Genomic DNA, 27545 nt, shown 5'->3' with positions numbered 1-27545 from the left:
TTTGTCTTGGGCGGCAGCGCTAACCGGGCGGTGTCAGATCGAGATCGGCCGCCCGATATATGCAGTGCCATTTATTCAGTTGCATTGACTGCAATGGAACTGAATATCAGATGCTGCGGATAATGGGCAGCCAATCCGATACTGTCAGTCTTCATCCACTGCCCGAGATGAATTTCTAGGCCTAGGACTTTGGCTCAGTGAAGTTCTTAATCCCAGTTTGGTCTGATATACATGAGCAAATGTGTGATTGACAATTCATTAGATTTTATTTTGTGAAATTATAGACAATATAGTTACAAACTGAAGGAAACACTTAAAACCAGAAACTGTCACAGACAGTACAGAAGGGACCTACAAATCTCAATGAAACTTACAGAAGGAACAACTAAGGAGATCTTACCAGATTATTGTTATTGTTTTTGCAAAAATACCAATTTTACTGCAGGATATTTCCCAGATGTATTGCTATCTGAAGTGCTTAATAAAACAAAAATTTAATTAAAAAAAAAGATAACGGAATACGTTCCATAGAGTTGGAGAGGAATTAAAAAACCCACTGGCTGGAATTGCAATCATGGAGTCACTGGAGTATGACTTCTGCCAGGATGTTTCCAAATGGAGGCCAGCAATGGCTGTACAGCTCCGGATGTAAATCTGCACCTCTTGAAGGGTTTTTTTAAATTATAACCATGTCGGGGAAGGGGAGAAATTTAAAAGGAATGGACAGGAGAAGCAAATACTTTGAAAGCCCAAGCTTTTCTGACACTGCAATAGAGGTCCTGGTGGAGGAGGTCGACAGGAGGATGGATGTGCTCTTCCCATTGAGCGGCAGGATCTTATCCTAACAAGCTGCTTGGCAGCAGTGGATACAGGTGACAGAGGGCATCAGCACCAGGCGCATCACCCCACAGAGCTGGCTCCAATGTAGGAATATGTTTAATGACCTGACCAGAGTTGCTAAGGTGTCTCCTAACTCTGATCTCGTATCACTCTCTGCACCTGAAGTCCCTTCCCTCCCCCGAGTATCAGCACTCCCCTCCTTTCACTGCAGCACACATCATTCCACCTCCGAATGCCACACTCTGCACCTTCGTATATCCTCTCTAGTACTGCCTTCAATTCAACACACCTCTGCCATCCTTACACACCAGCAACACTATTCCACCTTGATGTGCACATCCTCAAACCATCTCATCAGGTGACCACTAACACACTCCCTTCTTTCTTGCAGGCAAAGCTAGCAAACAATAGTAGAGTGGAGGGGAGGACAGGAGGAGGCAGATTCAGCTCCTCCCCACACTGGAGGGGCAAGTCATGGAGATTGTGGGGATGGGTGATGTCAAGGGCAGCGCACGTGCCCAGGCTGGAGGATATATCCTGCAGGGTTCTTATCTTTCACTCTGTCCCTTCTCACTGAAATCTCACCCTCTGGCACTAAGCAGGACAAAGTGCAGCTGCTTCCAGCAGTCACTCATCAGTATCTGCTTATCCTTCACACTAAAACCTAACCTTAGTCCCTCTCTTCCCTTTCAGGTCAACAAAATGTAGAGCACACAGAGGATGAGGAGCTGACAGAGGAAAGATCACATCTTACCTCTGCTGCAGAAGGTACAGATGAAGATCTCGAGGATGCAACCTACATTCAAAGACTAATCCCTATATACCAGAATCTTTTCAGTGCACTGGGCAGCCTGCCAGAGAGCTTAAGCCCAATGGTACAGAGCATAGAGGAGTCCAGCTCTACGTTGTGTGGGGCCATCCAGCAAGCTATTTGTTGTGTATCTGTAAAGCATGCACTCCCATGTTCCGCCACCAGGGAGCGCATCCCCTGAAGTCCCAAGGGATCCCAGCATCCCTTGGGAGCACTGTATATAAACCGTCCCCTAAGGCCTGTTCCTCACTCTGGAGTTTCTTAATAAAGACTGAGGTCACTGTTACTTTAACCTCCCTGTGTGCAGTCTCATCTGTGTTAGGACCACAATAACTGGCGACGAGTATACGAATCCAACGCAAAGATGCAGCAAACTATGGGCATCCTTGAGAAGTTCTTGGAGGGTGCGGACTGGGAAGCCTATGTCGAACGGCTAGACCAATACTTTGTAGCCAACGAGCTGGACGGAGAAGGAAGCGCTGCAAAAAGGAGAGCGGTCCTCCTCATGGTCTGCGGAGCACTGACCTACAGCCTCATGAAGAATCTTCTGGCTCTGATGAAAGCCACAGATAAGTCATATGAGGAGCTGTGTACACTGGTTCGGGAGCATCTTAACCCGAGGGAGAGCGTGCTGATGGCAAGGTATCGGTTCTGCACGTGCCAGCGATCTGAAGGTCAGGAATTGGCAAGCTACATTGCCGAGCTAAGGTGACTTGCAGGACAATGTGAGTTTGATGGCTACCTGGAGCAGAAGCTCAGAGACTTTTTTTACTGGGCATTGGCCATGAGACCATCCTATGAAAACTTTTGACTGTAGAGACACCGACCCTCAGTAAGGCCATTGCGATAGCACAGGCGTTTATGTCCACCAGTGATAACACCAAACAAATCTCTCAGCACAAAAGTGCTAACAATGTTCATAAATTAACTGGAACTGTGTTTGCAAGCAGAAATGTACAGGGCAGAAACCACGAATCTGCAACTGCCAGCAGGCCTCAGGTGACCCAGATGACTCAGAGTCCGCAACAAAGAATGAATGCAAGGCAATTCACAGCTTGTTGGTGTTGTGGAGGCTTCCATTCAGTCTATTCATGCCACTTCAAAGGGTATGTTTGCAAGAGCTGTGGAACAATGGGGCACCTCCAACGAGCTTGCAGACGAGCTGCAAGCTCTGCAAAAGCTGCTAACCACCACATGGCAAAGGAAAATCGGTCCATGGTGGATCAAAGCAATTTCAAGCCTCAGAGAGAGGAGGCAGATGCTGAAATACACGGGGTGCACACATTTTCGATGAAATGTCCACCTATAATGCTAAATATAAAATTGAATGGCTTACCCGTAGCCATGGAACTGGACACTGGCGCTAGCCAATCCATCATGAGTAAAAAGATGTTTGAGAGACTGTGGTGCAACAAGGCACTCAGGCCAGCCCTGAGCCCCATCCACACGAAACTGAGAACGTACACCAAAGAGCTCATCACTATCCTGAGCAGCGCCATGGTCAAGGTCACCTATGAGGGCACGGTGCACGAACTGCCACTCTGGATTGTCCTGGGCGATGGTCCCACACTGCTTGGCAGGAGCTGGCTGGGCAAAATCCGCTGGAACTGGGATGACATCCGAGCGCTATCACATGTCGATGAGGCCACATGTACCCAGGTTCTGAACAAATTTCCTTCCCTTTTTGAGCCAGGCATTGGAAACTTTTCTGGGGCAAAGGTACGGATCCACTTGGTCCCAGAGGCACGATCCATTCACCACAAGGCGTGACCGGTACCTCACATGATGAGGGAGAGAGTGGAAATCGAGCTGGACAGGCTGCAACGCAAGTGCATCATCTCCCCAGTAGAATTCAGCGAGTGGGCCAGCCCGATTGTTCCAGTACTCAAAAGTGATGGCACAGTCAGGATTTGCAGCGATTATAAAGTAACTATTAATTGTTTCTCACTACAGGACTCATACCCGCTACCTAAGGCAGAAGACCTATTTGCGACGCTGGCAGGAGGCAAGGCATTTACCAAGCTCGACCTGACTTCGGCCTACATGACGCAGGAGCTGGAGGAGTCTTCGAAGGGCCTCACCTGCATCAACACGCACAAGGGACTGTTCATCGACAACAGATGCCCGTTTGGAATTCGGTCAGCTGCAGCGATCTTCCAGAGAAACATGGAGAGCCTACGCAAGTCGGTACCATGCACGGTGGTTTTTCAGGATGATATATTGGTCATGGCTCGGGACACCGTCGAGCACCTACAAAACCTGGAGGAGGTCCTCCAGCGACTGGATCGTGTAGGGCTGCAGCTGAAGAGGTCGAAATACATCTTCATGGCAACAGAAGTGGAGTTTTTGGGAAGAAAGATCGCGACGGACGGCATTTGGCCCACAGGCGCCAAGACAGAGGCTATCAGAAATGCGCGGTCGTTCCTGGGACTCCTCAACTATTTTGGTAACTTCTTACCGGAATTAAGCACCCTCTTGGAGCCGCGACATGTGTTATTGCGTAAAGGTGAGAACTGGGTATGAGGTAAAAACCAAGTAATTGCTTTTGAGAAAACCAGAAACATTTTATGCTCCAACAAGCTGCGTGTATTGTATAACCCGTGTAAAACACTTGTGCTAGCATGTGATGCGTCATCGTACGGAGTCGGGTGTGTATTACAACAAGCTAACTTTGCGGGGAAGTTGCAACCTGTTGCCTATGCCTCCAGGAGCTTGTCTAAGGCCGAGAGGGCCTACAGCATGATTGAGGCAGAGGCATTAGCGTGTATGTTCGGGGTAAAGAAAATGCATCAATACCTGTTTGGTTTCAAATTTGAGCTGGAAACTGATCACAAACCCCTCATATCCCTGCCTCAGCCCGCATACAAAGGTGGGCACTCGCGCTCTCAGTCTACAACTATACCATCCAACACAGGCCAGGCACCGAGAACTGTGCGGATGCTCTCATTCGGCTACCATTGCCCACCACGGGGGTGGAAATGGCGCAGCCTGCAAACTTGTTGATGGTGGCGCAGCCCGCAGACTTGTTGATGGTTATGGAAGCATTTAAAAATGATAAATCACCTGTCATGGACTAGCCAAGATCCTCTGCTGTCCCTAGTAAAAAACTGCGTACTGCATGGGAGCTGGGCCAGCATCCCTGTTGAAATGCAAGAGCTAATCAAGCCGTTCCAGTGGCGTAAGGACGAGCTGTCCATTCAGGCAGACTGCCTGTTGTGGGGTTACCACGTAGTGCTACCCAAAAAGGCAGGGAGACGTTCATCTCGGATCTCCACAGCACACACCCGGGTATAGTACTGATGAAAGCGATAGCGAGATCCCACGTGTGGTGGCCCGGTATCGACTCTGACTTAGAGTCCTGTGTACGGCAATGCAGCGTGTGTGCCCAGTTGAGCAACGTGCCCAGAGAGGCACCACTAAGTTTGTGGTCCTGGCCCTCCAGACCATGGTTGAGGATCCATGTCGACTATGCAGGCCCGTTTCTTGGTAAAATGTTCCTGGGGTGGTGGATGCTTTTTCAAAATAGATTGAATGTGAAATAATGTCGGGAAGCACCGCCACCGCCACCATTGAAAGCCTGAGGGCCATGTTTGCTACCCACGGCCTGCCTGACATACTGGTCAGAGATAACGGGCCATGTTTCACCAGTGCCGAATTTAAACAATTCATGACCCGCAATAGGATCAAACATGTTACCTCGGCCCCGTTTAAACCAGCCTCCAATGGGCAGGCAGAGCGGGCAGTGCAAACCATCAAACAGAGCCGTAAATGAGTCACAGAAGGCTCACTCCAAACCCGCCTATCCCGAGTACTGCTCAGCTACCGCACGAGACCCCACTCACTCACAGGGGTGCCTCCGGCTGAGCTACTCATGAAAATCACACTTAAAACCAGACTCTTGCTGGTTCACCCCAGCCTGCATGATCAGGTAGAGAGCCGGCGGCAGCAATAAAATGTAAACGATGGTCGCGCCACTGTGTCATGGGAAATTGAATTGAATGACTCTGTGTATGTGCTAAACTCTGGACATGGTCCCAAGTGGATCACGGGCACGGTGATAGCTAAAGAAGGGAGTAGGGTGTTTGTAGTCAAGCTAGACAATGGACAAATTTGCAGAAAGCACCTGGACCAAACGAGGCTGCGGTTCACAGACTGCCCTGAACAACCCACAGCAGACACCGCCTTTTTCGAGCCCACAACACACACCCAAAGGATCAACGACACCACCCCGGATCAGGAAATTGAACCCATCACGCCCAACAGCCCAGCAAGGCCAGGCTCACCCAGCAGCCCTGCATGGCCAACAAGACTCCAGCCCAGCGAGGGCACAGCCAACACACCAGAACAGTCATTTGTACCGAGGCGGTCCACCAGGGAAAGAAAGGCTCCCGACCGCCTCACCTTGTAAATAGTTTTCACTTTGACTTTGGCAGGGAGTGATGTGTATCTGTAAAGCATGCACTCCCATGTTCCGCCACCAGGGAGCACATCCCCTGGAGTCCCAAGGGGTCCCAGCATCCCTTGGGAGCACTGTATATAAACCAGCCCCTAAGGCCTGTTCCTCACTCTGGAGTGTCTTATTAAAGACTGAGGTCACTGTTACTTTAACCTCCCTGTGTGCAGTCTCATCTGTGTTAGGATACCATGCAGTCAAACAAGAGCAAGTGGTTAGCTCTGTAAACACTGCAGTACGGCCCACAATGATGGAGCCTCTGGTGACAGTTCTGACTGCTTTGTTGCGAGTTCAAACTGTTGCCATCTAACATCACCTCAGTCTTTCAATCTACGAAAGAGAGTATCGATAAAAGTGTAGAGAACATGGCTATGAGCTTTCAGTGCACCCCTTCTCACACAGAGCAGAGATAATGTACAGAACAATATATTAACTACTGTTTCCTACTGTGGTGCTGGATCATTTTGATGCAGTTAAATACATCTTGAAGTTAATCACTGGCAGACAGTCTTTTGAGTATTTTAATCTGATCGCTACTGGGTGTAGAGGAAAATACACCCAGTGGGCAGATTTACTAATTATAATAACGTGTTGAAGCTCACTGAAGACAAAATCTAGGCTTCTGTCATTTAAATTACACTGTTTATAGCACAATGTAATATGTAGGTATCTAATCTTTTGACTACAGGTGGTGTACCAGGCTGAACCAGAAAAATGGGAACATTGTCGCAAAAAAAACAATCATATAGTAACCCAATCCTCCTGAAAAAATACAGTCGTCCTTATATAAAGAGTCATCACCAACGTTCCCTTTAAGCTGAGTGGCCGCGTAGTGCCCTGCAGCTCCCGCACAGCGGCTCATCGGGTTTTCAGTAGGAAAAATCACACATGCGCGGTATTTTGAATGGGCTGCGCACCCAAACAAAATGAAGGGGAACATTGGTCAACACAATGCTGCATTTATAAAGCAGTTAATAGCCAATGATTTTGCATTCAGTGTACTAACCTGGCATATTCAATTCCAAGAGCTGTCTTCGTTTCATTTCCACCCCACTGCTTTATCTTTTTAGCAGCTTCTAAGAGATCTTCAGTTGTGTTGTACTGATTGAGACTGACTTCATGTGTGACTTTATGACCATACTGCATAATTCCAACCTAAATTATTAGTGAGGAGAAAGGACATTGTGAAATCAGATGCAGTGATCTTACATTTCTTAGAAATCCAGAGAATCATTAGGAAGCAGTGTAATCATTTTCTTACGTCAGCAAAATGACCGTGGGACACTTTACTGTCCTACTTGTAAGTTTTCAGCATTTAATGTGGTAATGAATATACTGAGTTGTACTGCTCTAAGGCATGACACAGATTTGGGGCTCATTTTACATGAAAAGTTCTTTACGCTATAAGACATAAGTCTTTTAGTACTGATCTAGTGCAAGGCCTGATAAGTCAACTTCTTGAAGCAATAAGCCCCAAGAATCTTCCACTGTACTCCTGCTGTAAAGAAAAATAAATGAGGAGCAAAGCGAGTTTATGAGAAAAGATTAGAGGGCAACGTAAAAGTGAACACCAAAGTATTTTCTAAACATAAAAAGTAAAAGGATAATCAAAGCAAGGACTGGGCTGAATCGGGGCCAAAAAGGAAATGTTTTTGTGGAGGCAGAGGACATGGTTGAGATACTAAATGAGTACTTTGCATCTGTCTTCACAAATGAAGACATTACTGCCAATGTCACAGCAAAGGAGGAGGGGGTAGAGAAATTGGAGAGGATAAAGATAGATAAAAAGGAGGTATTAAAAGGTCATTAATCTGGTCAGATCAGGCTGCATCAGATTGCTAGCATTAAAAAGACAAAACATGTGCACCATTTCTTCAGGACTTTAGTCAGACATGCAACCCTGCCGGAACACTTCGAAAACGGTAGGTGCAATTCGTTTCGGGCAATGGGCAATTTTGGCCCCTAAGAGGGCGAAATTGGGCGCCTTTGCGCCTCCCATTAGCGCCTCCGGGGGACGCTAAAGGTGCGCAAATGAATTTGTGATGGCGCGATGATGACATCAACTCCCGCCATGTTCGGCGTGAGTTTTGTGGCAGAACTATGGCGTTGTGCCCTGATCTCCTACGCCAGGTGCCAACGATTTCAAACTTTTATTAAATTCGCCTTTTGTGCTCCAAGAAGGAAATGGAGCACGCAACCGGCAGAAGGCAGGGCGGTGAGATCAGCAGCACTGGACACTGAGCCATGCAGCGCTGCCGTGTTGAAAGGCTCCTTCCCTCCCTTAAAGGGAAGAGCCATCGCTGCACTGCAAAATAAAAACAACTTACCTGGACCACGACGGCAGCCACAATCCCGCGCAGGAACCCGCGAAAAAAGCTGGAAGAAAAAAAGTAAGCTTTTTTTTTTACTTACCTTGACCACCTTGCCTTTAAGCATTGCTCCCGAAGTGGCCAGCCGCCCGATGCACTCCTCCGGCGATGCTGTGGGGCGGAAGGCAATTTTGGGTCCAGGGCGTTACCGGGGCGATGCGCACGGCGATGACGTCACGATTTCTGTGCGAAGTAGATCAGGGCGCAATGCTGTAGCACTGCCGCAAAATCCCCGCTGAATAAGGCGGGAGTCGATACCATCGTCACGCCCGGTCGCAAAATCATTCGCTAATGTAAGGCGCAAAGTCACCCTATTTTGCCCTCTTTGGAGCCGAAATTGCCCACCGCCTGAAATGAGTTGTACCTACCGTTTTCGAAGTGTTCCGGCCAACCCAATGCATGGGGTGGCAAAATCAGAGAAATTCAGCATTTCGGGATTTTTCTTGGAGCGAAGAGGATGTGGCCTTATCATCGGGGACGGAAAGGAGGGGCAGAGCGGAGTGGCCGTCACTCGCGGGGCGGAAGTGAGGGCGGGGCGGAGTGGCCGTCACTCGCGGGGCAGAAGTGGGGGTGGGGCGGAGTGGCAGTCACAAGCGGGGCGGAAATGGGGGCGGGGCTGAGTGGCCGTCACTCGCGGGGCGGAAGTGCGGGCGGGGCGGAGTGGCCGTCACTCGCGGGGCGGAAGTGGGGGCGGGGCGGAGTGGCCGTCACTCGCGGGGCGGAAGTGGGGGCGGGGCGAAGTAGCTGACGCTTGAAGTCATCAGCGCGCTCCCCATCAGTTAAAGTGGAGGGCCGCTGCGAACTCTGCAGCGACTTTAGAGGCAAATATTGGGCCACCATGGAGGGTTTCGGCTGGGCCAGCGGCCTGGTACCAAAGAGGTGGTGCCAGGCTGCATGTTGGCGACCCGGCTGAACACGCGGCCATAATTGTCGGCCCAACCTGGCAGTCGGCTGACAAAAAAAAATAACATGGCCGCACCGTCATGTCACAGAAAGTGCACCTACAGCAAAAGCTGTCGGGGACACCAACCGGCAGCAGCGCCTCTCCCACGGGGCAATTCCGGAAAAGGGGAAATTTCATGCAGGGCAATTTCGGGAAGGGGTCGCCACGAGTCGGTAAGGGGTCGGCGTGTGCATGGTGCAGCTGGAAAACAGTCCCCTACACCGTTCCAAATCTGAGGAAGGGCAATTTTTAAAACGGCGGCCCCACCACAGAGAGTTGGCGGCCATTCCGCACCGACTGCGCAGATAGCTGTTAATGGATATAATATAATTGGGATTACGGAGACATGGCTCCAGGGTAACCAAGGCTGGGAACTCAACATCCAGGGGTACTCAATATTCAGCAAGGCTAGACAGAAAGGAAAAGGAGGTGGGGTAGCGTTACTGGTTAAAGAGGAGATTAACGCAATAGTGAGGAAGGACATTAGCTTGGATGATATGGAATCTGTATGGGTAGAACTGCGAAACACCAAAAGGCAGAAAACATTAGTGGGAGTTGTGTACAGACCACCAAACAGTAGTAGTGAGGTTGGGGATAGCATCAAACAGGAAATTAGGGATACGTGCAATAAAGGTACAGCAGTTATCATGGGTGACTTTTATCTACATATAGATTGGGCTAACCAAACTTATAGCAATACTGTGGAGGAGGATTTCCTGGAGTGTATAAGGGATGGTTTTCCAGACCAATATATCGAGGAACCAACTAGAGAGCAGGCCATCCTAGATTGTGTGTTGTGTAATGAGAGAGGATTAGTTAGCAATCTTGTCGTGTGAGGCCCCATGGGGAAAGGGGACCATAATAGAATTCTTCATTAAGATGGAGAGTGACACAGTTAACTCAGAGACCAGGGTCCTGAAAAAGAAAGGAAACTTCGATAGTATGAGACGTGAATTGGTTAGGATAGACTGGCGAATGATACTTAAAGGGTTGATGGTAGATAGGCAATGGCAGACATTTAAAAATCACATGGATGAACTATAACAATTGTACATCCCTGTCTGGCGTAAAAATAAAATGGGGAAGGTGGCTCAACCATGGCTAACAAGGGAAATTAGGGATAGTGTTAAATCCAAAGAAGAGGCATATAAATTGGCCAGAAAAAGTAGCAAACCTGAGGACTGGGAGAATTTTATACTACAGCAGAGGAGGACAAAGGGTTTAATTAGGAAGGGGAAAATAGAGTATGAGAGTAAGCTTGCAGGGAACATAAAAACTGACTGCAAAAGCTTCTATAGCTATGTGAAGAGAAAAAGCTTGTGAAGACTAATGTAAGCTTCCTTGCAATCAGAATCAGGTGAATTCATAATGGGGAACAAGGAAATGGCAGACCAATTGAACAAATACTTTGGTTCTGTCTTCACTAAGGAAGACACGAATAACCTCCCGAAAATACTAAGGGACCGAGGGTCTAGCGAGAAGGAGGAACTGAGGGAACTGAGGGAAATCCTTATTAGTCAGGAAATGGTGTTAGGGAAATTGATGGGATTGAAGGCCGATAAATTCCCAGGGCCTGATAGTCTGCATCCCAGAGTACTTAAAGAAGTGGCCCTACAAATAGTAGATGCATTGGTGGTCATTTTCCAAAATTCCATGGACTCAAGATCAGTTCCTATGGATTGGAGGGAAGCTAATGTAACTCTACTTTTTAAAAAAGGAGGGAGAGAGAAATCAGGGAATTATAGACCAGTTAGCCTGATATCGCTAGTGGGGAAAATGTTGGAATCAATTATTAAAGACATAATAACAGCGCATTTGGAAAGCAGTGACAGGATCGGTCCAAGTCAGAATGGATTTATGAAAGGGAAATCATGCTTGACAAATCTTCTACAATTTTTTGAGGATGTAACTAATAGAGTGGACAAGGGAGAACCAGTGGATGTGGTGTATTTGGACTTTTAAAAGGCTTTTGCAGGGTCCCACACAAGAGATTAGTGTGCAAAATTAAGGCACATGGGATTGGGAGTAATGTATTGGTATGGATAGCGAATAGGTTGGCAGACAGGAAGCAAAGAGTGGGAATAAACGGGTACTTTTCCGAATGGCAGGCAGTGACTAGTGGGGTACCGCAAGGTTCAGTGCTGGGACCCCAGCTATTTACAATATATATAAATGATTTAGATGAAGGAATTGAATGTAATATCTCCAAGTTTGCAGATGACACTAAGCTGGGTGGCAGTGTGAGCTGTGAGGAGGATGCTAAGAGGCTGCAGGGTGACTTGGACAGGTTAGATGAGTGGGCAAATGCATGGTAGATGCAGTATAACGGGGATAAATGTGAGGTTATCCACTTTGGTGGCAAAAACAGGAAGGCAGATTATTATCTGAATGGTGACAGATTAGTAAAACGGTGCAATGAGACCTGAGTGTCATTGTACATCAGTCATTGAAAGTAGGCATGCAGGTACAGCAGGCAGTTAAGAAAGCAAATGGCATGTTGGCCTTCATAGCGAGAGGATTTGAGTATAGGAGCAGGGAGGGCTTGCTTCAGTTGTACAGGGCCTTGGTGAGACCTCACCTTGAGTATTGTGTGCAGTTTTGAGCTCTTAATCTGAGGAAGGACATTTTTGCTATAGAGTGGATGTAGTGAAGGTTCACCAAACTGATTCACGGGGTGACAGGACTGACATATGAAGAAAGACTGGATCGACGAGGCTTATATTCACTGGAATTTAGAAGAATGAGAGGGGATCTCATACAGCATATTAAATTCTGACGGGATTGGACAGGTTAGATGCAGGAAGAATATTTCCGATGTTGAAGAAGTCCAGAACCAGGGGTCACAGTCTGAGGATAAGGGGTAAGCCAGAGAATTGTGAACCTGTGGAATTCTCTACCACAGAAAGTTGTTGAGTCCAGTTCGTTGGATATATTCAAAAGTGAGTTAGATGTGGCCCTTACGGCTAAAGGGATCAGGGGGTATGGAGAGAAGACAGGAGTGGGGTACTGAGGTTGCATGATCGGCCATGATCATATTGAATGGCAGTGCAGGCTCGAAGGGCCGTATGGCCTACTCCTGCACCTATTTTCTATGTTTCTATGTTTCTATGTGTCTATATTTCTATGACCCATGGCCTCCACTTTCAGGCAGCCAGTAACCTTATTTAAAGGGGTAATTTCGGCCCCTTAGTCTCTGAAAGTGAGTCTTAGAGAAACCTAGATTTTATTGCCAGTAGAAAGCCAAAATGTGATAGAACAGTTCTACAGTAAAGTTGCTGAAACATCTACTTGAAAACATTCGGGTAACTCAAAGCATGCTCCAGAATGGTGCAAAGATTTAAAATGGTGCTATCATCGTGAAATCAAAATTGGCATTTGGTTGGAATGGGAGAGGTGCCAAATGAGCATACTTCATGTGACATCACAAGTGACAATCTGATTCAACATAATATATATCATAGCATCAGCTGTTTTCAAATTTTAAAAACATCTTAATGAAGGGGCAGAGCCCCTTTAAAAGTTCAGTGTTACTGGTCTGTTTTAATACACACGCAGGCTTTTCCATTTGGTTTTAGGCTCTTGGAGGATATATGCTGGAATGTTTTTATAAATACTATATTCCTGCCAAGTGTTTACATCATGGAGACATGCGGAAAATGATTGGATTTCAGGAGGATGCAGTGATAAATAAAACAAAATTACAGTGGAAGGTGATGGCAGGGTGCCATACCGTTGTCAGTGCAACAGCTAGTCTAGGAGATTGTTGGAACAGTTTCCTCTTGGAACAAGCTGTCTTGTTCAGTTTCCTGTATAAGGAGAGGCAGCTGATCAAGACCAGATGTACAAAGGCTACATTTGTATGAAGCAGAGAGACTGCTCTTTGCAAGTCACAGGATCCTGCTACAGATGTCCTTTCTGTGCTCCTACAGAGCAAGTACTGTAATAATGCTAAAGATAGCAGCAAACAGGAGGAGTTCACTTTGACTTTTACATTAAATGAGCATTACAAGAGCCAATGCTTTTTACAAACATTTCTTTCTAAATATTGGAAACAATATTTGTTACGTTAGGAAACTAATATAGTTGGGTAGGGAAGGAAAATTGTGGGCAGGGAAATGAATACTGGCTCCGTACCACCTGATGCCACTTCCACAATTTCTTGCCTGAAGTGCTCTTGGGTGTGCAATTTGTCTCCCTAAATATGCAGAAGGTGAATTGTAATTAGACACAAATGCATCACTTCCCATGATTTTCAACTTCGCAATACTGGGTGCCAGGATTACCATGCGGAGCAATTTATTGCACTCATCAAATCAAGTGATTGAGGGAAAACAAATACTTTGTTCCTTATTTGTTTTAAAAGTTCTGCCAGCACAGCTGTGGCAAGCACCACAGATATTTCCCTCCTACATCCGAAGTGGGTGATTTGATGGCAGCAGCATTACCACAGGGACTCCCCAAAATGGCTCTGACCGCAGGAAATCATCCAGGATTCAGGGTGGAGCCTTCGGGTGGGTGCAAGTTCCAACTACCACAGTTCTACTGCCATTGTGGCAGAAAAGACAACCTGACCCAGTGAGTTTAACACAGTTGCTGCTGGGGCCACCAAAAAATTCTGCTGCTATATAATTTCCTAGCTTTTTTCACCAGCGATAAATAATTAAATGTACATGGGAACATGTCCAGACAGTGGAAATTATGCATTCTTTATGTTTCTTTTTCCCAGTTTACTCACTTTTCTCCTCACTGGCTGACTTCTTGCTGGAGTATGGTGATTACAGTCCTCCCATACCTCTTTGAAATGGTCATCCTTTATGTTTGAACGTAGAAAGTGGGTGCTTGCAGTTTATTTGACTGTGAAATGATATCATAGCCATGCCCTATCATGTCCCAAACTGATATTTACACACACAAATGTTCTTGCTGAGGTGATTAGACTGTGTTCAGAAGAGGGACCTCTGGTTGATCTTCTCCGTTCCTGAGCCAGTGGCACTGAAGCAGTACAGTCACCCTGGCTGAAATAAGCTAACTACCAAATGGGATCAAACCGGGGACTTTCCTGGTATTAATGACTCATATGGGGGGAGTGGGGGGAAATTGCATAGGGCCCTGTTTGTGGACGGTAACAGTCGTAAGGAGGGATTCCCTGCGCCACGTGCGGAAGTCGCACCCCACGGCCTAAATTCGGGTTACCATCCCCGAGAGCAAGTGGAGTGCAAAATAACATGCTCCACTTGCTCTGTGGGACTCGAGCGGGTCGGAAGGAATCAGTGAAGGGCGCAGAGCTACGCAGGGGGATGCGTAGCATGGCGCTGCCATGTAGAAAGGGTCCTCCCCTTCACTAAAGGGGAGGACCAAGCTGCTGACTCTGCAGGTCCCTATCTGGATCCCCTGGGAACTGGGTGCTGTTGCATTAGTCCAGCATTCAAGCGGAGTGCTGGGCTGCAAGATCGCAGCATGGACCCTGTTGTGTATCTGCAAAGCATGCACTCCCATATTCCGCCACCAGGGAGCACATCCCCTGAAGTCCCAAGGGATCCCAGCATCCCTTGGGAGCACTGTATATAAGGCCTGTTCCACACTCTGGAGTGTCTTAATAAAGACTGAGGTCACTGTTACTTTAACCTCCCTGTGTGCAGTCTCACTTGTGTTAGGAACACAACAGACCCTGTGATCCAACATGCAGCAGGCCGTGACTGATAAGTCAGTTGCTTTATAAAAAAATCACCACCACCCATTTAAATTTTGTCCCGCGAGCAACCTACAGCCCAGTATGTGCCCCCTAAATCTGTTGCTGGCATCACCCGGCGCAGCTTCAGGTGACACCACCAAACTTTCACTCCGGGGCAAAAAGGGTCACTGCGCACGGTGATGATGTAGCAGAGCAGGGTGCTTCCAGTTACCACTGCCACTAGGCGCCCGTGGAATTTTGTGGGCATCGTTAACGGCGCTGCGCCTGGGCGCAAAGTTGTATGTCTGCCGTTAGCGCCCCTGGGGGAGCTAACGGGAGGCACACATGCCCCAAATTTCTCCCCCCAGACTCATAGAAATTTGCAGCACAAGAAGGAGGCCATTCAGCCCATTGTGTCTGTGCTGGCTAAAAAAGAGCTATCCAGCCTAATCCCCTTTTCCAGCTCTTCGTCCTTAGCCTTGCAAGTTACAGCACATGTGCATATTCAAGTATTTTTTAAATGCAATGAGAGTTTCTGCCTCAACCAACCTTTCAGGCAGTGAGTTCAAGACCTCCACAAGGAGGCAGATTTAAAGTAATTGGTAGAAGGATGAGAGGGAAGTTGAGGGGAATTCTTTTCATCCAGAGGTGAAAAGAATTCCCCATAATTTCCCTCTAATCCTTCTACCAATTACTTTAAATCTGCCCCCTTGTTATTGACCTCACTTGTTATTGCGCATTTGAATTCAGTAAATCAACTGTATCACCACATTCTCAGGGCAACTAGGGATGGGCAATAAATGCCAGCCTTGCTGGCGACGGCCACATCCCGAGAATGATTTTTTTTTAAAAACACAGTGGAAATAAGGAGGACCGCTCAATCGATTAATTTTTCCAAGTGCAGATTTCTTCTGTCAGTTACCGTCTCAGCTATGGTACCGTGGTGAAGTACAGGGTCAGTCACTTATCCCATAGGGAGGGAGGAAAAATCAGAGAAAGCACACCAGGATACTTTTGTAAGGGGAGACCCACTCAAGTAGAAAAATAGAAAAGACTCAGGGGCAGAATTGCCCACCTCCGGCAACGAGGAGCACCTACCGTTTTTTATGTGTTCTGGCCACCATATGCATTGGGGCGGCCTTACCGTCGAAATTCAGCACTTCGGGGATTTTTTTCAAGCGGGGCGGAAGTGTCATCATGATGTGGGCGGAGGTGGGGGTGGGGCGGCGTGGCCGTCAACAGTGGGGCGGAAGTGGGGCTGCGGCAGAGTAGCGAAGGCTGTCGGTCATCAGCGCAAAGTGATGATGTCATCGCGCTAGCGTGTCACAACGTCTCTTCCCTTCAGTTAAAGGGGAGAGCCGCTGCGAACTCTGCAGCCACTTTAGTGGCAAACACTGGGCCAGCAGGGAGGGTTTCAGCCAGGCCAGCAGCCTGGCACCCAAGAGCAGATGCCAGGCTGCCTGTTGGCAGCCCGGCCGAACCTGCGGCCATAAGTGTCAGCCCGACCTGACAGTCTGCTGACAAAAGAAAATAACATGGCGGCCGCAGCAGTGCACCTTCCCGTTTAAGGGTGGCCGGACCGCCGTGCCACAGAGAGTGAACCGACAGCTTCACCGATCGGCGGCAGGACCAATACCAGGAAAGGGGCAATTTCCCGAGGGGCAATTTTACGAGGTGGGCCCCGCCAGTCAGTAAGGAGTTGGCGTGTACACGCCGCGGCAGCTGGTGGCGCTGTCCCAGGCACCGCTCCAAAACTCACAATTGGCAATTTACAAAATGGCGGCCCCTCCACGGAGAGTTGGCAGCCATTCCGCGCCGTCCCATGGCCGCCACTTTCAGGCAGCCAGAGGCTTTATCGGTGGGGTAAGAAGCAATTTGGGCCCCTCAGCCTCAAACAGAAAAAAAAAGGGAAATCCTGTCTTAATTGTCACTGGGAGATAGAGTTGTAGTGCAAAATATAATTGAAGAGCTGCATCTAAAGTACAAGCAACATATGTTGGCTAGATATGAAAACTTGAAAACTTAGTTCCATCATCCGGGCCTAGTTTTAGAATGGTTGATCACTTGTCTGAGGCTTTTTGTAGTTCCCTTATACCAATAGTAGAGAGAATGGAAGAAGAAACAGAAGCTTGAAAGCAGGCTGCTTCTGACACTCACAGGCAGTCCCTCGAATTGAGGATAACTTGCTTCCATGTCAAAAAGTTCACAGATGTTTCAATGAAGGACCTAAAATTCCAGGTCCCGAACTAAATCTTGAACTAAATCTCTAAGTCTGACACTATTGGCAGGTCAAATAGCTCTTCTGTGATAAAATCAATCCCATGTACTTACAGTGGTTACTAGCCTTGGATATTTGGCTCTTTAGATCAGTAAACTGCTGTCAGTAGCAACTAATAATTTTTCCTGGGTTGCAAGCCTGAAATGCCTCAACTGTCTTTTAGAACAGCAATGTTTTAGATAAGAGAAGGGTTACAGACTCAGTTTAATTCACTCATTAACTACAGCACACAGTCTTGCAGGAGTACAGCAGAATTATTTCTCCAGCAAAAGGCTGTGTGGGATCTGACTAGGATTGAGGAATGCTGTTATGTCTGTCTGGGGAGGATAGTTACATAATACAAATTATGAACAGTATCTGTGTTGGAACATTGCCTTATCATGTAAATGTGCTTGATGAATTATCAGTCAGCAAAGAACACTAGTTGAATGCTGTTGGTTGAAAACAGGGAAGTTAATAGTCCACTGATATCGGCTTACACTGTGCAAGTAAATTATATTAAATTAAAACAATATGGCTGCAACAGTGAAGTGAATAATATGGGCTTGAAATCATTTCCAGAATTTGTCCATTTTCTTCTTCAAAAGAGCTTTTATTCCATTATCCCAATGCACATACAGCTTTTCTATATTCATTTTGACAGTGCTGTTGCTGTATGTATTTGACATTTTGAGTTCTGCAGTTGCAAGCTAGATAGTTGTTTTGTGTAGCAGGAAAATCAGTTCAAATTGCTTCATCAAGACCCTTCTTCCCCTTTATGGAATTGCAGGCAATCGAGAGAAAGCAGACATCAATCTTGATCCACTACAGATACTGACAAAGAACATGGCACATACAGCACAGAACTAAATATAAACTGCAACTACAGCTGGTGATTCAAGGCGCGCTGAAGAAAATGAATGCTTTCCTTTATGAGAAGCAAATACTATTTAATTAATGCATGCCTGCAGCATGTTCATTTGGGTCTTCTTTTCAAGCTTGGCTATGTTACATACTGCATAAACAATAAGGCACTATTGTAAATCTCAAAGCAGACGGTAGACAACGAGGTCATGACATCTTGTTACTTGGCAATTCTCTCTTCATGCCTCTTCTGTTATTGCTGTTAGAATGTGGTGAAGAGATCGCAAAGTCTCTGTTTAAAGAATGGACTCAAGTCGAGAATATTTCGTAGACTTTATATATTTTTTTCTGAGGGTACTTTCCCTGTGATGGGGTCATCCTGTGCAGATGTATGGGTTCGCCCTAGCAAAAGGAAAGGGGCTCAGATATCTGAGACATGCATAAACTATTGGAAAACCACTCTAATATGCAAAGGCACTTCTCACCTCCATCTCAGAAGAGAAGCAGAACAATGGACCCAGTAGCTTGGCCAGAACAAGAGGGGCCAGTTCTTCCCTGCACAAAAGCCGAGAGATGTCCCAGATTCAGGGCCATCAGTCTAATACACCGACTAATGGCCCATCACCGACTAAGCACCGGAGTACATAGAAGCAAAAGGATTTCAAAGATTGGTGGGAGAGATAAGGGCAGCAGGACTCCTTTAAAGATAGACTCTTTTCCACCATTCTCTAGCATTCTGGAGCGTTCTCCAGAGTTCGAGCGTTCCCCCCTCTCTCTCTCTCACTCCACCAAGACCGACGTGACAAGAAGAAGGACCAGCTGAGCGATTGAGACCAACTGGTGAGCACGGTCGCGAGTGTCCCAAGCCAGTAACCAGAGCACCAGGCGAGCTGTGTGGGGTGTAAAGGGCTCAGAGTTTTCTTGGAAATGAAGCTTTTTCAGGCTATTCTGGGGAGGGAGCTTCATGCGACTGGGTAATTCGCTGGTAGCGGGGAGTTAGACTCCACCATAGCAACAAGGAAATTACTGCATGTCACCGGTCCTCAGTATTGTACTGTATGTTGTTTTAACCTGGACCTTATTCTCCACAGAGGCAGTGATTTCATATAGTCGTGCATGTTTTAGCCAGTGTGTGTTAGACCAAATAAATAAGTGCGATTTTTCACCGAAGCATTCCTGTCCGTGACTTATTCCATTTACACTGAATAATAATCCCCGGGTATAGAATTTTCGTAAGGCAGAGGCGATTCAAACCGTCCATCTAGCCATTGGGCTAGGATCAAAACCGCTTACATCTCATGGCGACCACGAAGGGACCTGGATTAAAAGAGTGTAAATCAGTCATGGACAGCATTTCTGGCAAAAAATCCCAAATGGAGGAAGGGATTTCTTCATATGTATTTCAGAAGGTTAACATCACTAAGAAGTGGGTGCTAGGTTTGTTGTGTGCTGAGTGTCCAGCGGATGCAGCGGCAGAATGGACGGAGGGCAAGGAACATAGGCGCAGCATTGATAAGGCGATATTGCTCGTCTGTCTAAAAAAACAAGTCCAACTGTTAGACGAGCAGGTTGGTAAGTTAGAGGCAGAGCTCAGGGAGTCCGAGGCACAGTCAGATACAATGCCTGTAGTAGGGAGCAGGTTATGCACGCAGCTAAGGGATGAGAAGAGGGGAGGAATAAGCCAGGAGGAAACCTTCTATTAACATAAGGAGTTCCTGCAATGCCAGGTAACTGAGGCAAAGGGGAACGAGAGGGTGGTTAGGGAGGAGAACGCTCACTTGTCGAGTGAGGTAAAGGTGCTGGAAGAGCAGTTGAAGGATATTCAGGTGGCATATAGAGTCGCCAGCACTAGAGGTTTTGATACGGGTAATCATGGTCCTTACCAGGAGCAGATCTGGAATTTAACCGATGCTCTATTTAAGGCCAAAGGGATGGTCTGCTTGGTAGCTCCGGGAATGGCCCGGGTAGATGAAGAAGAGCAGGGGAAAGATAAGGAGGACTGTGAGGCAGAGGAGTATGCTCAACCACCACCCGAAGTACCGGGACCAGGACCCATGTGCCCTGTCCGGCAGCAGAAATATGGTGCGCCCGTAGGCGGTCAAGAGCAAGGACCACTGCAGAGTGACTTTGTGCTCCCGCATAGGACCTCCCAGCTGCAGGCAATGGTCTCTAATTTGACCAAACTGACCAGAAAAGGGGACCCATCTGTCCATTTTATGGATGTGGAGCAGGTGGGGGGGATCAATAATTGTAATGAAGCCGAGTCAGCCAAATTACTTTTGTTTTCCCTGGATAGTAGGTTGTACCAGTCACTCTCAGTGGGTAGCAAGAGGGGGAAGGGTACATTAGAGGGGATAAAGGATGATATCCTAGAAGCTACGGGCCTCAATGATGGAAGTCCCTTCTCCCGAGTGGAAAGGACACTGCAGTTAGCTGGGGAGGTACCGCAGGCTTTCACGGACAGGCTTTAGCTCATTTACCGGAGTGCCTGTGCGGGGGTGCCCAACCGGGAACAGCAGCAGGGGGAGCCTCGGGCTCACTGGCTGAGGACCCTGGTGCAAACAGCCTGCCCAGGATCAAGGCCGAAGCAGAGGGGTGGTTCGATTCCAGGGATCCCCAGATCACAGAAGAGGGGGTGATCCGGCAGTTAACTCTCTCTTTTCATTGTAAGGGTGAGGATGACAAACCAAAGGCAGAGTGCAAAGGTTAAAGCCTAATGGAGGCAACGTTAGAAAGGAGTAGCGCCAGGAAGGGGGTAGCTCAGAGAAGAAGCAGGGTTGTTATGGGTGCGGGAGTCAAGGGCACTGGAGGAAAGACTGCCCAGTCCCTGACAAAAGGAGCAGGAAAGGGGATCCTCCAGCGCCAGCGCGGAAAGCCGCAGCTATGGTGAGAAGCAGCACTGATCCATTTGCGATATTAGTGGCTGCCCTCTGCAGTGTCTTTCTGGCAGGGCAGGGTAGGTTGGACATGGCAGCAGGCAGCATATTCCCATCCTCCCCGAATAATCATGACCCATGACTAGGGGCCTCTCAGCTCGGTTACCTCTGCCCACTAAGTTATGAAGCTTGGAAAAGACCGTGCGTGCAGATGGGGGTGGAGAAGATGCAAGGGGCCTATCTGCTGGACACTGGAGCTTCAAGTACTATTGTCGATGTGGACAACCCGACCACATCACCTCTATCGAACGGGGTCCCATATAACTTAGTAGGGTTCACCGGGAATGAACATGGAAACATAGAAAATAGGTGCAGGAGTAGGCCATTTGGCCCTTCGAGCCTGCACCATTCGATAAGATCATGGCTGATCATTCACCTCAGTACCCCATTCCTGCTTTCTCTCCATACCCGTTGATCCCTTTAGCCGTAAGGGCCATATCTAACTTCCTCTTGAATATATCCAATGAACTGGCATCAACAACTCTCTGCGGTAGGGAATTCTACAGGTTAACAACTCTCTGAGTGAAGAATTTCTCCTCATCTCAGTCCTAAATGGCTCACTCCTTATCCTTAGACTATGTTCCCTGGTTCTGGACTGCCCCAACATCGGGAACATTCTTCCTGCATCTAACCTGTCCAGTCCCCTCAGAATTTTATATGTTTCTATGAGATCCCCTCTCATCCTTCTAAACTCGTGTGAATACAGGCCCAGTCGATCCAGTCTCTCCTCATATGTCAGTCCTGCCGTCCCGGGAAACAGTCTGGTGAATCTTCGCTGCACTTGCTCAATAGCAAGAACATCCTTCCTCAGATTAAGAGACCAAAATTGAACACAATATTCCAGGTGAGGCCTCAGTAAGGCCCTGTACAACTGCAGTAAGACCTCCCTGCTCCTATACCCAAATCCCCTAGCTATGAAGGCCAACATGCCATTTTCCTTCTTCACCACCTGCTGTACCTGCATGCCAACTTTCAATGACTGATGTATCATGACACCCAAGTTTCGTTGCACCTCCCCTTTTCCTAATCTGCCGCCATTCAGATAATATTCTGCCTTCACGTTTTTGCCACTAAAGTGGATAACCTCACATTGATCCGCATTATACTGCATCTGCCATGCATTTGCCCACTCACCTAACCTGTCCAAGTCACCCTGCAGCCTCTTAGCATCCTCCTCACAGCTCACACTGCCATCCAGCTCAGTGTCATCTGCAAACTTGGAGATATTACACTCAATTCCCTCATCCAAATCATTAATGTGTATTGTAAATAGCTAGGGTCCCAGCACTGAGCCCTGCGGCACCCCACTAGCCACTGCCTGCCATTCTGAAAAGGACCCATTTATCCCAACTCTCTGCTTCCTGTCTGCCAACCAGTTTTCTATCCACGTCAGTACATTACCCCCAATACCATGTGCTTTAATTTTGCACACCAATTTCTCGTGTTGGACCTTGTCAAAAGCCTTTTGAAAGTCCAAATACACAACATCCACCGGTTCTCCCTTGTCCACTCTACCAGTTACATCCTCAAAAAATTCTAGAAGATTTGTCAAGCAGGATTTCCCTTTCATAAATCCATGGTGACTTGGACCGATCCCGTCACTGCTTTCCAAATGTGCAGCTATTTCATCTTTAATAATTGATTCCAACATTTTCCCCACTACTGATGTCAGGCTAACTGGTCTATAATTACCTGACATCTCTCTCCCTCCCTTCTTAAAAAGTGGTGTTACATTAGCTACCATAAGAACCGATCCAGAGTCGATAGACTGTTGGAAAATGATAACCAATGCATCCACTATTTCTAGGGCTACTTCCTTAAGTACTCTGGGATGCAGACGATCAGGCCCCGGAGATTTATCGGCCTTCAAACCCATCAATTTCCCGAACACAATTTCCTGCCTAATAAGGATTTCCTTCAGTTCCCCCTTCTCACTAGACCCTCGATCCCGTAGTACTTCCGGAAGGTTATTTGTGTCTTCCTTCGTGAAGACAGAACCTAAGTATTTTTTTAACTGATCCATCATTTCTTTGTTTCCCATCGTCTTCTCTAATCTTTTTCTCTTCACATATCTATTGAAGCTTTTGCAGTCAGTTTTTATGTTCCCAGCAAGCTTCCTCTCATACTCTATTTTCCCCCTCCTAATTAAACCCTTTGTCCTCAACTCCTCTGCTGTATTATAAAAATCTCCCAGTCATCAGGTTTGCTGCTTTTTCTGGCCAAATTATATGTCTCTTCCTTGGATTTAACACGATCCTTAATTTCCCTTGTTAGCCACGGTTGAGCCACCTTCCCCGTTTTATTTTTACTCCAGACAGAGATGTACAATTGTTGAAGTTCGTCCATGTGATCTTTAAATGTTTGCCATTGCCTATCTACTGTCAACCCTTTAAGTCTCACTCGCCAGTCTATACTAGCCAATTCATGTCTCATACCATCGAAGTTACCTTTCCTTAAGTTCAGGACCCTAGTCTCTAAATTAACTGTGTCACTCTCCATCTTAATAAAGAATTCTACCATATTATGGTCACTCTTCCCCAAGGGGCCTCGTACAACAAGATTGCTAATTAGTCCTTTCTCATTACACATCACCCAGTCTAGGATGGCCAGCCCTCTAGTTGGCTCCTCGACATATTGGTCGAGAAAACCATCCCTAATATACTCCAGGAAATCCTCCTCCACTTCATTGCTACCAGTTTGGCGAGCCCAATCAATATGTAGATTAAAGTCACCCATGATAACTGCTGTACCTTTATTGCACGCATCCCTTATTTCTTGTTTGGTGGTCTGTACACAACTCCCACTAGTGTTTTCTGCCCTTTGGTATTCCGTAGCTCCACCAATACCGATTCCACATCATCCAAGCTAATGTCCTTCCTTACGATTGCATTAATTTCCTCTTTAGCCAGCAACGCCACCCCACCTCCTTTTCCTTTCTGTCTATGCTTCCTAAATATTGAATACCCCTGGATGTTGAGTTCCCAGCCTTGGTCACCGTGGAGCCATGTCTCCTTGATGCCAATTACATCATATCCGTTAACTTCTATCTGCGCAGTTAATTCGTCCACCTTATTGCGAATACTCCTTGCATTGAGGCACAGAGCCTTCAGGTTTTTCTTTTTAACACCCTTTGCCCCTTTAGAATTTTGCTGTAATGTGGCCCTTTTTGCTTTTTGCCATGGGTTTCTCTGTCCTCCACTTTTACTTTTCTTCTTTCTATCTTTTGCTTCTGCCCCCATTCTACTTTCTTCTGTCTCCCTGCATAGGTTCCCATCCCCCTGCCATATTAGTTTAATGCCTCCCCAACAACACTAGCAAACACTCCCCCTAGGACATTGGCTCCGGTCCTGCCCAGGTGCAGGCCGTCCGGTTTGTACTGGTCCCATCTCCCCCAGAACAGGTTCCAATGTCCCAGGAATTTGAATCTCTCCCTTCTGCACCACTCCTCAAGTCACATATTCATCTGAGCTATCCTGCGATTCCTACTCTGACTAGCACGTGGCACTGATAGCAATCCTGAGATTACTACTTTTGAGGTCCTACTTTTTAATTTAACTCCTAGCTCCCTAAATTCGTCTTGTAGGACCTCATCCCGTTTTTACCTATATCGTTGGTACCTATATGCACCACGACAACTGGCTGTTTACCCTCCCCCCTTCAAAATGTCCTGCACCCGCTCCGAGACATCATTGACCCTTGCTCCAGTGAGACAACATACCATCTTGGAGTCTTGGTTGCGGCCTCAGAAACATCTATCTATTCCCCTTACAATCGAATCCCCTATCACTATAGCTCTCCCACTCTTTTTCCTACCCTCCTGTGCAGCAGAGCCACCGACGGTGCCATGAACTTGGCTCCTGATGCTCTACCCCTCAACAGTACTCAAAGCGGTGTATCTGTTTTGCAGGAGGATGACCGCAGGGGACTCCTGCACTACCTTCCTTCCACTGCTCTTCATGTTGGTCACCCATCCCCTATCTGGCTGTGTAACCTTTACCTGCAGTAAGACCAACTCACTAAACATGCTATTCATGTCATCCTCAGCATCGCAGATGCTCCAGAGTAATTCCACCTGCAGCTCCAGTGCCACAATACAGTCTGTCAGGAGCTGCAGCCAGATACACTTCCTGCACATGTAGTCGTCAGGGACACTGGAAGCGTCCCTGACTTCCCACATAGTACAGGAGGAGCATAACGCGTGTCCGAGCTGGGTCTTTCTCCATCCCGCTAGCCATCGATCTGAGGACACTCCATACGGAATGGAAATGTGTCCTGATGTGGTGGGGGCGGGAGGGAATAGGCATTTTGGGGGCAGAATTCATACTGGCCCACAAGATATTGGTGGATTTCCCGAATCACTGTCTTTGGGGGGCAGTATGCATAGGAAAGGAGAAGGAGGTGGTAGTTATACCAGGGAAGCAAGGCAAGGGAACCACGTGTACAATGAAGCCCAAGGGTAGTTATGCCCTTGAACTTTTGGTCACTTCTATCCCGGCGGAGTAATGAGCGGATTTGCGAGCCAACCTCGCGGCATTTGCTACACACAAGCATGACTGCGGGAGGGTAGCAGGGGGGGAGGTGAGGGCAGAAGGAGACCCCATGGACTGACCACAGAAACAGTACAACTTCCTCAGAGAGGGAGAGGCAGATTTAGAGACGGCGTTGATATCACTGGTTGAGCAGGGTGTGTTGAGACCCATAGCGACCCATATGAACTCTCCAATTTGGCCGGTTAGGAAACCGGATAATTCGTAGAGAGCCACTGTGGACTATCGGGTTCTTAACAAGAACATCCCAGCCTGTACCCCCACCGTCACAGCGATAGCCGACCTGATCGGGAGTATCCCAGCATCTGCAAAAACATTCACAGTGCTGGACATTTCGAATGGATTCTGGTCTATCCCTCTCAAAAGGGAGGACCCGTATAAATTCACATTCACTTTCAAGGGTCACCAGTACACATGGACCTGCCTTCCCCAAGGGTTTCATAACAGTCCTTCTATCTTCCACTAATGTAAATGTTATGTATTTTCCAGGTACATTAAATGTATAAGTACAATGGTGCGTCACAGAAGGCGCTGTGATGGGAGACCTGAAAGTACCTGCAAGACAGAGTATAAAAGGCTGACCACCACACCTGAGAGGCACTCTGGAGTTACACAATAAAGGACTAAGGTCACAGCAGTTGCATCAACATCAGACCGTGTGGAGTCAGTGATTTGTGTGCTACATACACTACATTGGCAACGAGGAAGCGGACGAACTCCACGCAACCATGGCTACCCTGGGCTCGCTAAAGGATTCAACAGTGGGCAATGATTGGGAGGCTTTTTCGGAACGGCTTGAGTACTTCTTCACAGCAAAGGACCTGATGGGGCACACGGACGCACTGAGAGAGAAGCGTAAGGCGATATTGCTCTCCAGTTGTGGAGATGAGGTTTACTGTCTCGTCAGGGATTTGCTGGCACCCGCGAGCGCCAGGGACAAATCATATGAGGAGCTGATCACACTCATCCGTGACCAGTTGAAACCAACGGAGAGCATCCTCACGGCCAGATACAAATTCTACCATCACTGCAGACCCGAGGGCCAGGATGTCACCAAATATGCTGCGGACCTCAGGAGACTCGTGGTGCCGTGTGATTTTGGTGCACACCTTGACGAGGCGTTGTGGGACGGTTTTGTTATGGGGATTGGCCATGAGGGCCTCCTTCACAAGCTGCTAGCCACGGAACCCACAGTCACCCTGACAAAAACCATCACCATCAGCCGGGCATAAATGACCTCGACTTGCAGCACCAAGCAAATGATCCACACAGTCTCGAACCCGGCAGGCACTGTCTACAGGATAGCGCCCACCACGGACAAAACTGCAGAACGTGGCTCTGCTCGGGGCAGAGAGCATGGACCTCGGGGTCCTAGAACTCAGAGTCCACTGAGGGGGGCCAAACAAGCAGCACCATGCTGGCGCTGCGGAGGAAGCCATGGAGCTCACCGGTGCAGGTTTGCGGAGTATACGTGCAATACCTGCCACCTGAAAGGCCACTTTCAGCGTATGTGTAAAAGAAATCTGACTCACCATGAGGCTGAGGAGATGGGGGATGATCCACTGTTCAGCGAGGAGCAGGCAGAAGAAGATGAGGTGTTGGGACTGTATACGTGTACCGACGATTCGCCCCCAGTGATAATGGAAGTAAAAATTGACGGAGTCCCAGTGAGTATGGCAGTGGATACGGGCTCGGGTCCGTCGTTGATGAGTCAGAGAACTTTTGAGAAACTCTGGGGTAACCCGGCTGCACGACCCAAGCTGGTCCCGGTCATAGCAAAGCTGCATACCTACATCAAGGAACTGATACATGTTCTTGGCAGAATGGATGTGCAGGTATCTCACGGGGGCGAGG

The 27545-nt window shown here is 47.7% G+C and overlaps 1 protein-coding gene across 1 annotated transcript in view; it reads right to left on the bottom strand.

The window, feature by feature from the left end:
• The window catches only part of itga1 (integrin, alpha 1), a 356017-nt gene that overhangs the window by 187598 nt on the left and 140874 nt on the right, over positions 1 to 27545 (bottom strand). The window contains exon 7 of the mRNA XM_070862517.1: positions 7111 to 7259. Within this exon, the coding sequence (XP_070718618.1) occupies positions 7111 to 7259 (149 nt within the window). The remainder of the gene's footprint in view (positions 1 to 7110; positions 7260 to 27545) is intronic.

This window comes from Pristiophorus japonicus, chromosome 2 (assembly GCF_044704955.1).
Source record: "Pristiophorus japonicus isolate sPriJap1 chromosome 2, sPriJap1.hap1, whole genome shotgun sequence".
In the NCBI taxonomy this organism is placed as follows: Eukaryota; Metazoa; Chordata; class Chondrichthyes; family Pristiophoridae; genus Pristiophorus; species Pristiophorus japonicus.
This window is presented reverse-complemented; position numbering and strand designations above follow the sequence as displayed.